The following is a 12762-nucleotide window of genomic DNA, read 5'->3' as shown; positions in this document are numbered from 1 at the left end:
GATCACCTATTTTCATACCTATGACCGTTGTATGCATGTCTTGATCTACTAGCTACAGTGAATGCTATCAACGATGCTATTATCATACAAGAGACTTCAATGAGGGTACTGTATGCGGGTTGAGATATTCTCCTGCCAAGTTTTGTACAGAATGTGCGATGTGCGTTATAAATGCTTGGTATGATTCCTTGAAGATGACAGTCTTCTGACCGATAAACTGTCGCAGCAGATCAGACTCTGTAATGCCAGGGATGCTGATCACTCACGTTGAGATGAGAAGCGGCGGTGGAGAACATGATATTGACGCATCGATAGATGAGCGTCTTTGTGCTGGTCTTGGTGTAAGGAGACTTGAGAACGCTTGGAATGGCAGAGAATGTTGCTGGGAAGCTTCAGCGATGGAGCCGGGCACCAAGGACTCACACTCTAAGAGCGACTCGCGGACTTCGAGGAAGCGCGATTCATCGAGCTGGCCTCGGATCAGAACAGCGGAACTCCAACCGGGCAGGAGGGGGTGATCTCCCAGCCCAGGGATTTTGAGAATTGCAGCCACAAAATCAGGCTCGATCGTGATCTGGGGGGTGATCAGAGCTTGGAAGATCAGGGGCAGAAAATCGTCTTCGTATTGCTGCGTTTTGCCTCAGCAAGTGGAATCACCTGAGTCAGACGACTCACGGTGAATGCTCGCGGGTCACCCTCCGCGACTCTAGTCATGAATCGCATCCCGACACTAAGGCGTCCGGTGTCACTCTGCAATCTCTGCCAGGACACTTTGCCATAGCGTCCGATAAATGGGGTCCAGCCGTCCTGCAAGTCCATCAGCTAGTGCAAAGACACCATGGTTCGTCCTCACCGCCGCATGGTGTTCCACGACGAGGACCTGAGCACAATCCACCCAGCATTGCGTCAGTTTGCCAATAAAGGATTGTCGACGTTGCAGGTCGTTGACGCTTGGCGTGTCTTCTTCTACCGCAGGGAGCATATCTGATAATAAACGGTAGATCTGCGGCGATATGACATTTGAAATGATCTGTCATAGCTTGTGTGAGACTTCCCCGCAGCAATCATCAAGCTCACCAGAGCGAATTCGTTGTCCTGTCTCTGTATTGGATCAATCTCTCCGCTCATATCATCGCCCAAAGCCATCAAATCGGCGGCGGAAATGTCCATCCCGAACGAAAACTCGTCCTGACTCTCCAGCCGAGCTTCTCTTCGCTGTCTCGCCAAAAGAGGCAAAGCGTGGGCACGAGCATCCAAATAAGCTTGGATCGTAGCGATGACTTGTAGGCCGCAAGCAGTATCCTTGCCCAACTCAAGATTGAAGATTCTCGATGTCCAGCCTTGACAGATCAGCCTAAATTTCCTGTGGACCCACTTACTCTGATCCAAGAGACAAGGTTCTGGGAACACAGGGTCGATGACCTTCTCCGGGTCGTATGTGTGATGCTCGATGATTTGGCGAAAACACGCAACAATTAACACCATTGTCCTTTCAATCTCCTTTCTTGAGGGAGTATTGAATGCTGGCGTGACTTGCCGAGTGCGATCGAGCTCTTCCTGCAGGGCGGATAACATCTCCGCTAACCTAGCGACCACGGGTTGCAGAGGTACACCATGGTGTCTGCACGCCACAGCAATGTACATCAATCCTCTGATGCAAATCTGTCGCGAATCAAAGTCTGCTTGCTCGAACGGTGCCCATCGTTTGGAATTAGCCAACAACCAAGAAAGGAGAGAAGGGGAGAAGAAGCAAGCGGCCGTCATGACAGCGTAACGGTTGATCAATTGGCCAAGTTGGTGTGGAGTTGGAGGTAAGAGACGATTGAATTTGACCGGACTGACCGGTATCACGGCGAGGATCAAACGCTGCACATCCTTCTCTGCTTGATGAGCCGCTTCCAAACTCTCGGCTGCTGAGATGACATCGGAGGCGGCGACGCAGACGAGCCGCAAGTATAGATCGAATGCTGTCTCCCCCTTGGTTTCAGATTGCGCAGTAAGAGGCATATTGTACTGCGTGATGAAGCTCGGAAAGTCGATCGGTGGTTCAGTGGGGAAGTTGCGGTACTGCCTTTCCTTGAAGATCATGCCGAGATCCCTGGTGATAATGGAGAAGCCTTGCTTGTCAAAGCTCCACTTCCATACTGTCGACAGTCTCACGCATCTCGCAAAGATCGTCTTTATGTAGCGATCTCGACCCAGAAGTTGTTCCCGTGGCGCAGAAGACTCCAAGTCTTCGTCGTTGGCAATTCGGACAAGTGAGATTGCTCGCTTCACCATGGACCATCTTGCTATCGGATCAAACACGCTGGAGACCCGCCCATTTGCATCGAATTGAGAGAGCGCGCAAATCCCAAACGTCATGAACCATATTCTCTCGGCCGCAAGGGGTCCAAATGTGTCAAACTTGAACGTCTTATCCAGTGCACTGTTCAACAGCGTCTCGAACGAGCCGGAGGAGCCGCGGCTCTGGTCCCAGGCATTGACCGTGTGCATCGCCGAGATCCAGTAGAGGACAGATGGATCGCTGATCCTGCCGTCAGGAGCATCACCAAGGATTATGCTTTTCAGAGGAGCCATGGTCTTGTCAAATCCCCAATCCAGCAACTGGCGAAACAGAGCCTCTCCAGTGAGCAGTACGACCCCGCTCATCTCAGGGCCAGAAGTCGGAGGACTGATGTGACATGATAAGCGGAACAGTTGCCAGCGAACGTCCAACAAGGTCCGACGATAGTTTCGTGTTCTGCGCTTGTCTGAGAAGATGATTATGTCGAGCGCCGTCGAGCAGCTGCCGAGAGATGCGACGCAGGTTGCGATTAGCGTTCTCGCTCCCTCATTCTCGGTATACAGATGATCACTCAAATAGGCCGCCAAAAAGTCCACGAAGCCGACTTCGACATCACCGGACTCGTTGCCATCAATCATGGCTTTGATTCTTGCTTGCAGAGCGTCGAAAAGTATAGCCACCACGGACTCCAGGCTTGCTGTTGTCATTCCCCTTTCCAGCTCGATACCGCCGAATGAGCATGTCCTTGCCGATTCCGTCCACAATGCGTCCCCCAATATGCACTTGACGAGCTGCACCAGTTTGCCGTCTCCCACAAACGTGCCCTCCTTGCAAAACAGCCCGGATGGAAGTGGCTGAATATCAAAGTCGACTGAGAAACGATCGAGATTGGCCCAGGACTTCGCTCGACCGACCCTTGCATCCAATACAGCAGGACGTGCGGAATTCGAGCGTTCAGCTAACAAGTCGAAACCATCTCCAGTGTCAAAACCGATATCTGCATCTGAGAAGATGACATTGTCGTGAAGCCGTAGGACTTGTCGCTTTCGAAGGGAATGTTTAGTCTTTGAATCCTTCACTTTTCTGGAGTTGAAGGATTTTCGTTGTCGCTGCGAGTCCACGGTATCCTTGTCCATGTACCGACCTAGGGTAGCTTGAACTGGTGATCGAGGAGGCGGTCGTGCACCAGCCACTCTCCTCCTCACTTGGAGAGGTGAACGGTGCGTTCGATGCAGGTCTCCAGATCTCTTCGCCGTCCTGCGGTGCCCGTGACGGGCAGCATAGGTACCCCGCACTATTGACTCGAAATCCCCTTCGTACAACCTCTCCAAAGCCTGATGGTACCCATTATCCTCGTGAGCTTGAGATCCGTCGGACGTGTCATCATCGGACACGATAATGAGCTCCCGTTGAATCGATGAGTTTCGTGCTGGGGTGGCGCGTACATCCGCCGAGAGCGATTCCTCTTCCTCGTCGAAGATGTCATCAAAGTCCAAGGCACTGTCTTTAGCCCGGTTCTGACGCACGACTGCTCGACCTCGACGTGCCGCGGGTGAAAACTGTGTTGCTCGTCGGACAGCCTGTGCCTGTCGCTTTTTCCGATTCTCCTCTTCACGTTGTAGCCGTTTGAGCATCACGGCAGGCATCATACGTCGTGCGATCTTTTCCCTTCGATCAAGCTCCTCTTCCTCACTGTGAGCCTCGCTTGAGTGCGAAGATTCATCCTCAGCGATGTCTATCGGCATATCTCCATAGCCAAAGTCTGGCAGCTCCAGAGGTATTGAGCTCGAGGGAGAAGTTGGTCCAGCTTCCACACTTCGACGCACAAGATCAGGGGTGTCAACGTTGACAACGTGGCGGTAGCGCAAGGTGGACCTTAGGGGCGAGTCTTCCTGCCCAGACTCTTGGGAACGCGACGAGCTTGTTGCGCGCCTCTCAGTGTCACTCTTGCGCCTCTTGTACGTCCTCTCGTGCCTTCTAGTAGAGGTTGACTATATCAAGAGTCAGCGCAATCAGAGGCGATGGCCCGCTACTGGGCAACCCACAGCTTGTTCGCATTGATCTTGGCCATCCTGCAGTATATCCTCGAATTCTGCACGCGCTTGCGCTGCTTTTCTTGCTTTGCGACACTCTAGCCTTTCAGCTCTTCGCCGAGCGCGAGCGATTCTCTGCAGCTTCTTGAAATCCTCTCCGTTCTCAGCGTCCGGCCTTTCGCCGTACTCCAAGTAGAACTCATCATGATCGATACCAAGCACCTCCACCGGCTTCCGAACTTTCGGTGGAACTGGAGAAGGAGCAGTTTCGCCAATGACAATACGCTCGGGATCATCCTGCAGCGATTCGTCATCGTCCTCGGCTGATCCTTCCTCTTCGGACTCCTCGCTTGACACCTCCCTCGCGGCGGCAACGACCCTTTTACCACTCCTGAGGCCTCCTTTGCGTAGAGCCGCTTCATAGATCTGTCGCTCCCGGGTGTAAGGTTGAAGCTGAAGTATGGTCCTCGTTCGAAAGGTTCGTGCGTTCCGAAATTTGCTTAATTCAGAATCAAGAGGCGGTGAAAGTGGATGAGCAACCACGGGAGCGACTATGGGACTTTCCATGCTTGGGGAGCGCCGAGGACGCGGGGCCGTTTCGGATGACGGTGGAGAGTTGGGAAGTGGTTGTGAAGATCGGAAGTGATTGGCCAGAGCTGATCCGGATGTAGAGGAGTTACGAGGTATAGTCTCCCTACCGTTGGCTGAGGCTCGCCTTTGTGGACTATCCTGATCCCCAGTAAAACCTGTCTTAGGACGAGGAGAGAGTGATACGGGATCAGTTGGCCTCCATGCTGGCGCCATATCGGTCGTCTCGTCTCCAGCCGGCAATGAGGCAGCCGGCGAGGTCGGACGACGAGACGATGGGTTTGTCACTAACGCATCGGCTTCTTCTTCCTCCATAGGCTTCTGCAACGGATGCTCTGAAGCTACAAGTGGCGCCGTTGTCGGTGCTCGCCTTTCCAACTCACTTTCCATGTCACCGTTCTCGCATACAGCATTCGGGGACTTCGGGCTAGAAATTTCGATGTGAACTGGACTTCGCGCTGGTAGATCCATAGGTGTTCTCGGCGATGAGAAGAGTCTGGGCCATAAGCTATCATCATGTCCCTCCTGATCCGTCGGATCATCCTGGTCCGAACCGCTTTCGCTGCCGATGGCTCCATCACACTGCGTCAGGGGCAAAGTCTGCGAAGTCCAGTCTGACAAAGTCTGAGGTTCACCTTCAGCGGAATGAGTCTCTTGCACACCGAAATCATCTTCCCCTGGATCCTTCGACCGTTGATAGCCCTGGTTAGATTAGCGCAGCTTCAGGCAGACGCCTCACATCCATTGATTTCGCTTGGGTCGCCTTGACCTGTCGCCAAATCATGTATTCTTCATCATCCGACGGCGGTACCAAATCCCTCTCATCCCCTTCATCTGCATGCTTCCAACCACTTGGACCAGCCCTGTCCTCGATTCTACTCGATATGCGGTGTCTCGACCTTTTCCTCAGAGGTGAGAAAGCCAGTGGATCTTCCTCCTCATCCTCATCGACGATCGGAGCTTGGGACAGGACGACCGTGCCTCTGCCCTTCAGTCGCGCGGGTCGACGCCTAGATGGCATCGTAGGCAAATTCCAACTGAGAGCTGAGAGCTACCTCTCGCGGACTCGAGACGCTGTGCTCATTCGGAAAACTGTGTCGGTGTAAGTGAACTTCATGAATGAGATGGAATGGAATTTTTGGACGCGGGACGCGTCTGATTTCTCTTTTCTTGGTTTTCTGAGCCAAATCAGTTGGCTGGTGGCAAATATCAGAAATGGGGCATCCAGGTGAAGGCCATTCATAGCTAAGTACATGGGGCTCAACGGTCTGGCTTCAGGCTCCCATTTGACTATACGACGCTCTCTGTATCTTACTGACCAGCTCTATATTGGACTTTTGCTTTGGGGACATTCACACCGGATGCCCTCCGACGGAGCTGCCACAAAACGACGAGCCGGCCATCTGAATGGAGAGAGGTCGATGAACAAATTTTCTCGCAGAGTGAGGCAGGGCAACAGAGGGATCACCCTCATCGCTCTCGGGTGGACTTCCCGCGATGGATCTTTCGGTGGAAGGGTCGAATGGGATCATCATCCTGTGAACATCGGACGCTCCCGGTGAAATCACGGGTCGGGACGTGTTGGAGTAATATTGGTCCAGCAAGCTGTCCGCATGACGGTACTGTCGATTGCGGAAGCATTCTCTGTAGGGCAACCATCTGATCTCTGCCAAGGTGGATGGTGTGAGGCGATCTCGAGGGGAGGAGACGGTGGCCAAGGTGGTTGACTTCGAGCTGAGGAGCCCCCAGTGGCCTGAGGGAAAATCGAGAGCGGGACAGGAGTGTTGGCACGTGTTGTGGCTGTCCGTGATGATGTTGACATGTGATCTTGATCTTCCTCTTCCTCTTCCTCGTTGTCTTGAAAGAGGAACAGGACAGGCACGGAAATAAGATTTGCGGCACCGAGATGATCAAATGGATCTTGGTCAATCTTTGAGCGGATTGCATTGAGTTTGTCACTGCGATGCTCGAATCCTTGCGTCTGTATCGATCAGGTTTGATCCATCCATCTCAAGCTCACAGATCGGGACCCGACTACTACCCAATCAATGTCGGGTTGGTCAAGGTAGAACTGCACAAGCGCTTTGTATGCTCAGTGAAGATACACCTTTCTCTCCCGTACACACCTTCAGCCTTGATTGCGAGTCCTTCATGATCAGAGAAGGAGAGCATGTTGAGGTCATGATCCTCTTGAAACCCCCTGATGAAATTCAAGAATCGATGATTCAAGAGCGCTTGAAGTGTCACAAACAACTGCACGATAGTGATCGTGTTGATTTGTTGGGTATCGATATTCAAGTTGAAAGCGAACTGGATCCTGTCTCGAATGACTGCTGAGGTTTTTCTGCCACCCAAAGCTCCCTGTGCCACAAGCGCCGGATCAAACTGTCCTTCGTCAATATATATATATACAGCCGTGCAGATTCACTGACCATGTCCATCTCGCCTCGCATCACAAAGACGCTTCGCCTGTCTCTCGACGTAGACTGCCAATTCCTTCAGCCAATTCTTTGCGCTTTCGTTGAGACTCACGCTATTTGGAGGTTTCGCCATCCTAGCTTCGTAAGCGTCGAGCTTATCCCCCATCTCCAGATTTCTCCTCGAAAGCTCCTCAAGCTGCGACAAGCAGATCTTGTGGTCTTCGGAGGCTTTGACAGCGAGGGCCTTGTGCTCCAAAACCTCTCGCTCGAGCTCTGCCACACGGTCTGACGAGTTCATCTCTTTCTCATGGGTGATATCGGGTAGGGATACGCTTTTGAAACATCAATCGCGATCAAAGCTTACATCCTTACGAGTTCTGCTTGAGACGCTTCAGGTCGTCATGAAATGCTAGCGCGAAGCCTTCAAATGCGGTCCATAGGGCCGAGAACCTTTGGGCCATGTCCTCGACCCGCGGCGGAGCCGGAACCTGGGAGACCTTCCTGTTAGCCTGTCTGGATGTAGCATTACCCTGAGGGGGACTATTCAGCCGACACACTGCTTGAAGACCGTTCGTCGACGTGCTCTCGAGTTTCGGTACGACACTGGCCGTCACAATGTTTTCTCCACCAATATCCACGATCCACTCAAAATGGAGCCCGTCCATCTTCTCGGAGCTAGTCAAAGTCCCAGGCGAGACAACTGTAGGTCGAGGCGCCGATTTCGATGTAAATGAAGTCAAACTCGAGACAGAAGCTGAATGCTGCTGGTTGATGCATCCCTTTCGCACCTCGAACGGCTCAGCTGTTGCCCTAAGTGTGCTCTTGACAGTCGTTTGAGATGACCATGTAGATGGTGGCGAGCGAGACAGGGGTGCACCCACTGGTCTCGGTGGCTTAGGCTTGAATCCGTGGAGTGAATCTTTTGACGATGCCCCATTCGGGGAATCTGGCCTCAGAGGCTCCCAGAGGCCACCCATGCTTGGTCGCCAGTCTCGCTTTGAAAATGAGGAGGTAGGTGGAGTGGGTGGTGAGTCGCTGAGAGCAAGGTTCACCAGATCCTCCATGGTGATGCTGTCAAGTTGGGTGCTCCTGACAAGAGATCAATGTCGCCTGGAGGGTAATGTTGTATGCTGCTGCGCGAGATGAGGATGAAGATTTTCGGAAAGACGATAGTCCGGTTGCGTAACTTGTCTTCTGTTGTTGTTGTTGTTGTTGTTGTTGATGATGTTGATGAATCTCGCTCAGCGAACCTCCCATTGAAGATGTGCGGGGAGATCAGTGCGCAAACCAGCCAGCACTCGAGTGGCATCAATAGGGATACATGCAGGAAGGAGACAGACTGAGATCACTATGTCAACCTTGAACAGGTATGACAGTCAGTCTGTAGGAGTGGACCGCAGAAACGTGTCAGAATGCACAGGTAGTAGGATTGTCGATGTATATGTTTTCTTTGTTTCTCGCCAGATTCATTATACAGTCGTCGTAAGACATGAATGGGCCCCATTTCAGATCAGGCGAAACCCAGAATGTGATCGTTAAAGCCAGAGTCAGAGTCTAGTGCGAGTCACTAGGATGTAGCGCAAGCCACTATTCCTGCGCACCATCTCAGATCCGCTCGTTGGGCTCGAGCAGTCTCGCTGGACCAGACCAAGAGGTGAATGCCGATCGAATCGACTTGTTGACAGAGGGCTGTGCCTTGCGTTGAACTGCGGGTGATCAGCGTGGAGATCTTGACGACGGATGACGACGTAAACGCACTGGTGACCTTGAGTTCCGACCCCTCCAACTTCGCAGCTATAGCCTTCATATTGGCGTCTTTGCCCAGGAGCACGTTCCATTCGAGATGATCTGAGCGCTTGGTAAGCAAGGCGATCGAAAAGGAGTGGAGCCACTGACCGTCCTCGTCCCATCGGTCCGCTACGATCTGCACAGTCCTATCACCTTTTGACGATATTGTTATATCATTGATGCTGGGAAATCAGTATCCACCGACGGCGTATGACCTACGTGATACCCGGTAACCAGACAAGAATGACATGCTGATCCGTTGTCGTCTTCACTGCTATCCTCCCGTCTGTGCCCTTCATGACCTCTTCGACCGTATCTGGATCCGATCCATCGAACAATTCGGGATCAAAGTCCACATCAGGTCGCTCTTGACCTTGACTGAAAGACCAAGCTCGACCTGTGATCTTGTCGAAATGACGGGGTGGCCGTGCCCATCGAGGTGCATCTTCGCTCTTAGTCGAGCGAGAAGAGATAGAGGTGGGAGGTGTCGAGGCAGATACGGAGGATGAGGCACTGGCTTGTGAAGCTGGACGCCCGAAAGACTCCCTTCGCAGCGCGGAACCGGGGTAATGTGCGGGAGGAGAGAGTGGAGCAGAGATCCGGCAGCCAGTATGAGATGAATCAGCCACTACGCGGTGGAGCTCGGAACTGGACAGCAAAGGTGCGCTCTGTCGTCGTGAATCTGGAGGTCTAGAAGGGGTAGCGAGTTGAGAAGCATCCAGACTGCGGGAAGAAGAAAGATCAGCACAGATGCAGCGCGCGCCCATCAAAGCTCACCTGGTATGATGAGATCGGAGGGATGGCTCGATGGTTCGTGCTTGCAAATCATCCTGATCGACATCCATTGCATCTGGCGACTTTGAGCCGGCATTACAGGACGATGATCGACTGAGCAGAGGCCATATTGGAGCAGGAAGCTCCGATCGGGGAGTGGCTTCCCCTCTGGAAGGGGCAGTGCTCGTGACGGAGCTCGCTGGTGAAGTATTGCCTCGAGTCAACGTAGGCCGATCTGGAATCAACGGCGAGAGGCTGATCCTGTTTGGAGGTAGGTAGACGTTCTTAGGACCTGGTTCATTCGGAGGTTTGAGAGTCTCCAACTGTATCTCTGAACTACTATGCCCCTCGGAACGAATGTCAATGGTGCCCACTTGCCAAGTTGCATTGTCCAGTTGGGGCGAAGTGAGCATGGAGGACGACGAGGAGCGTGATGAACTCGGTGACGAGCTGGAAGTGGGAATAAGGTAGGGGGCGGAGAGGCGTTGAGTTTCGAGATGAGTAAGTGGCTCGTGCTGCATTGCGAGCGAGGAGGGGGTGAAAGGGGATATGAGGGGAGCCACTGCTTTAAATCCGGGTCATGAATGGGGCCTTGTGACACGAGATGACCAATGTATAATTTCCAAGGCAGCCGGACTCCTGTTGACTCGGGTTGTAGAGATTCCCGCGATAGAATGATGATCCAAATCAGCGAAAGGTATGTGGTGCGTCGTGTGATGAAAGTAGGAGAAGCGTGGGCGCAATTTAGACCAACAATTATGTTTTTGCCAGGGTTTCCCGCGAGAGGGGGTGGCGATGAGGAGAGTTTGGAGGGGTGATGGAGAGGTGAAGAGTGCGGACGGTTCGGCGAGTAGAATTGATGTCGAGGTGAGGAAACAGTATCAGTCGATGGATGGACTGTATAAGGCGACGTGTATTGAATAAGCAAGAAAAGAGAGGAGGAGAAGAGGAGAGAGTGAGAGAGCAGATAGTCGGGAATAGAGAAATGGCGGCAATTGAGAAATCCTCAAAACTATGTCGTAGCAAGTTCAGCGAGGAAGAGGAGGCGGCGGCGGCGGCAGGCGGCTGTGCAAAAGGCGACAAGTCGACAGAGTGCTCAAGTTGGGAGATCCATCGAGCTTGTGATGCCACAGACGCTTTGAGCCAAAGCACCGTTGGAAGAGGGGGATGATGATGATGATGCATATATGATGTAGCTACGAGGATCCACAGTCACGTGAGTTCCCCATAGAAGGTGAAAACTCGGGTGACGCGAGCTAAAAAGGTGCCACTGGCGTCGGGTAATCCGATGTACACTTTGCATATCATACCACCATACATCATGGTAGCAGTGAGCGATGTCACCTTTGGTGGTCCCAATCGCTGAAGGACTTGTCGGCTGATTCATGCATCTGCTTAGATACGCCTGAGGCATCCAAAAGGGGTCACGACGCTCAATCTTGATCCTGATCATCAGACCGTGGAAGACCTACGAGCCATTCTCTTTTCAACCACAGAGATACCTCCATATCTTCAAGAGAGTGAGTGAGTCGCTTCAGACGTCCAAGGATGGAGTTGGAAATCTCACTGATCGATATCTCAAAGTCAAATATGGCTATCCTCCTAAGGCTATCCCACCTGAAGTGTCGACACTCGCTGCAATTCCCATCGGGAGAGGAGATCAAATCATCGTGACAGCTCTCGCTGAGCCTCCTGTCCAATCGTTCAGTCCCGCTGCTCCTTCTGTCAAGCGACAAAACGAAGCTGTCTCTGCTCCCAAAGCGGACGAACGACCAAGAGACACTCAACAGGACAACGAAACTCCCGCAGAGAGCTCGCATAGCGTTCGCGTTCCAGGGGATGGTGGATTCCTGCAACTTCGAGTGGTACCGGATGATAATTCGTGTCTGTTCAGTGCAGTATCGTTGGTATTCGAGGGCGGGATGGAGCATGCACAGAAGCTCAGAAGAGGTAAGTGGTAGACTTGCGGTACTAGTACTGAGGTGCCCAGTGGTTGCAGATGCGATTCGCAGCGATCCACACACCTACTCAGATGTCGTCCTTGGGTGAGCGTTGGCTATAACATCATACTACGGCTAGGCTAAGCACCTGCGAGCACAGGTCAAGTAGAGACACCTACATGAAGAAGATCTTGGAGCCAAACACGTGGGGCGGAGCTATAGGCAGGTCTTATCAGGCCGTGGAGAAGACCATACTGATCCTCCGGTTCACAGAGCTTGCAGCGCTGTCCAAACAGTGAGAACTCACTCTGACGGACGGAACCTTGACTGACCTCTTGCTTTCTCTCTCCCGAAGCTACAAGACAGAGATCTCATCATACGATGTTCAGAGCGCCAGATGTGATAGGTTTGGTCAAGATGAATATGATTCTCGGTAAGCCCGTTCGTCCGTCTCCCTTATGACTCAACGCTGAAGGTCACCACCCCTCTCATAGTTGCTTACTGGTCTACTCTGGAATACGTGAGACGATGACGAGACTCGCCTCGTCATGTAAGCTCAGGACTGACGAGAGCCAGATTACGATGCCGTCTCACTCTCACCATTACCAGTGTCCCCGGCATCATTTCACGCCACTGTATTCCCCACTTCGGACCAGAATATCTTGTCTGCAGCAGAGCAACTGGTCACTCGACTGCAATCTGAACACTATTACACTGATACCGCAGCTTTCGATCTGCGATGTTCAGTCTGCAAGGTGGGCCTCAAGGGGGAGAGTGGAGCTCGAGAGCATGCCAGGCAGACTGGTCGTGAGCGGAGAAAATTCTCGGCCCGTTGCGTGTTAGACCCAAGCTGACGCTCACTCGCTCGTGTCAGATGTTGAGTTCGGAGAATATTGAGCGAAACGATCTCTTCCGCTCAGTGTCACTAGAAT

General features: G+C 52.6%; 4 protein-coding genes across 4 annotated transcripts; 1 reads left to right on the top strand and 3 right to left on the bottom strand.

Moving 5' to 3' along the window:
• Positions 1 to 82: 82 nt before the first annotated feature.
• Positions 83 to 5929, bottom strand: BD324DRAFT_650827 (Mus7/MMS22 family-domain-containing protein; the record flags this gene model as incomplete). The annotated part of the gene is made up of 9 exons (XM_022018212.1): positions 83 to 217; positions 267 to 382; positions 424 to 628; positions 676 to 807; positions 854 to 1030; positions 1078 to 1340; positions 1380 to 4278; positions 4333 to 5610; positions 5648 to 5929. 9 exons carry the CDS (start codon positions 5927 to 5929, stop codon positions 83 to 85), a joined length of 5487 nt encoding a protein of 1828 aa, XP_021871259.1.
• Positions 5930 to 6472: 543 nt separating this feature from the next.
• Positions 6473 to 8392, bottom strand: BD324DRAFT_650826 (hypothetical protein; the record flags this gene model as incomplete). The annotated part of the gene is made up of 6 exons (XM_022018211.1): positions 6473 to 6889; positions 6929 to 6990; positions 7035 to 7293; positions 7341 to 7394; positions 7441 to 7660; positions 7701 to 8392. 6 exons carry the CDS (start codon positions 8390 to 8392, stop codon positions 6473 to 6475), a joined length of 1704 nt encoding a protein of 567 aa, XP_021871258.1.
• A 541-nt stretch (positions 8393 to 8933) lies between these two features.
• Positions 8934 to 10411, bottom strand: BD324DRAFT_650825 (hypothetical protein; the record flags this gene model as incomplete). The annotated part of the gene is made up of 5 exons (XM_022018210.1): positions 8934 to 9034; positions 9087 to 9176; positions 9225 to 9298; positions 9336 to 9839; positions 9894 to 10411. The coding sequence occupies 5 exons, from the start codon at positions 10409 to 10411 to the stop codon at positions 8934 to 8936; spliced, it is 1287 nt and encodes a 428-aa protein (XP_021871257.1).
• An 800-nt stretch (positions 10412 to 11211) lies between these two features.
• Positions 11212 to 12727, top strand: BD324DRAFT_650824 (hypothetical protein; the record flags this gene model as incomplete). Its single annotated transcript, XM_022018209.1, has 9 exons — positions 11212 to 11220; positions 11290 to 11410; positions 11475 to 11840; positions 11881 to 11935; positions 11991 to 12125; positions 12186 to 12263; positions 12325 to 12350; positions 12407 to 12637; positions 12705 to 12727. 9 exons carry the CDS (start codon positions 11212 to 11214, stop codon positions 12725 to 12727), a joined length of 1044 nt encoding a protein of 347 aa, XP_021871256.1.
• Positions 12728 to 12762: the final 35 nt, after the last annotated feature.

Source organism: Kockovaella imperatae (assembly GCF_002102565.1).
Source record: "Kockovaella imperatae strain NRRL Y-17943 chromosome Unknown BD324scaffold_6, whole genome shotgun sequence".
Lineage (NCBI taxonomy): Eukaryota > Fungi > Basidiomycota > Tremellomycetes > Tremellales > Cuniculitremaceae > Kockovaella > Kockovaella imperatae.
This window is presented reverse-complemented; position numbering and strand designations above follow the sequence as displayed.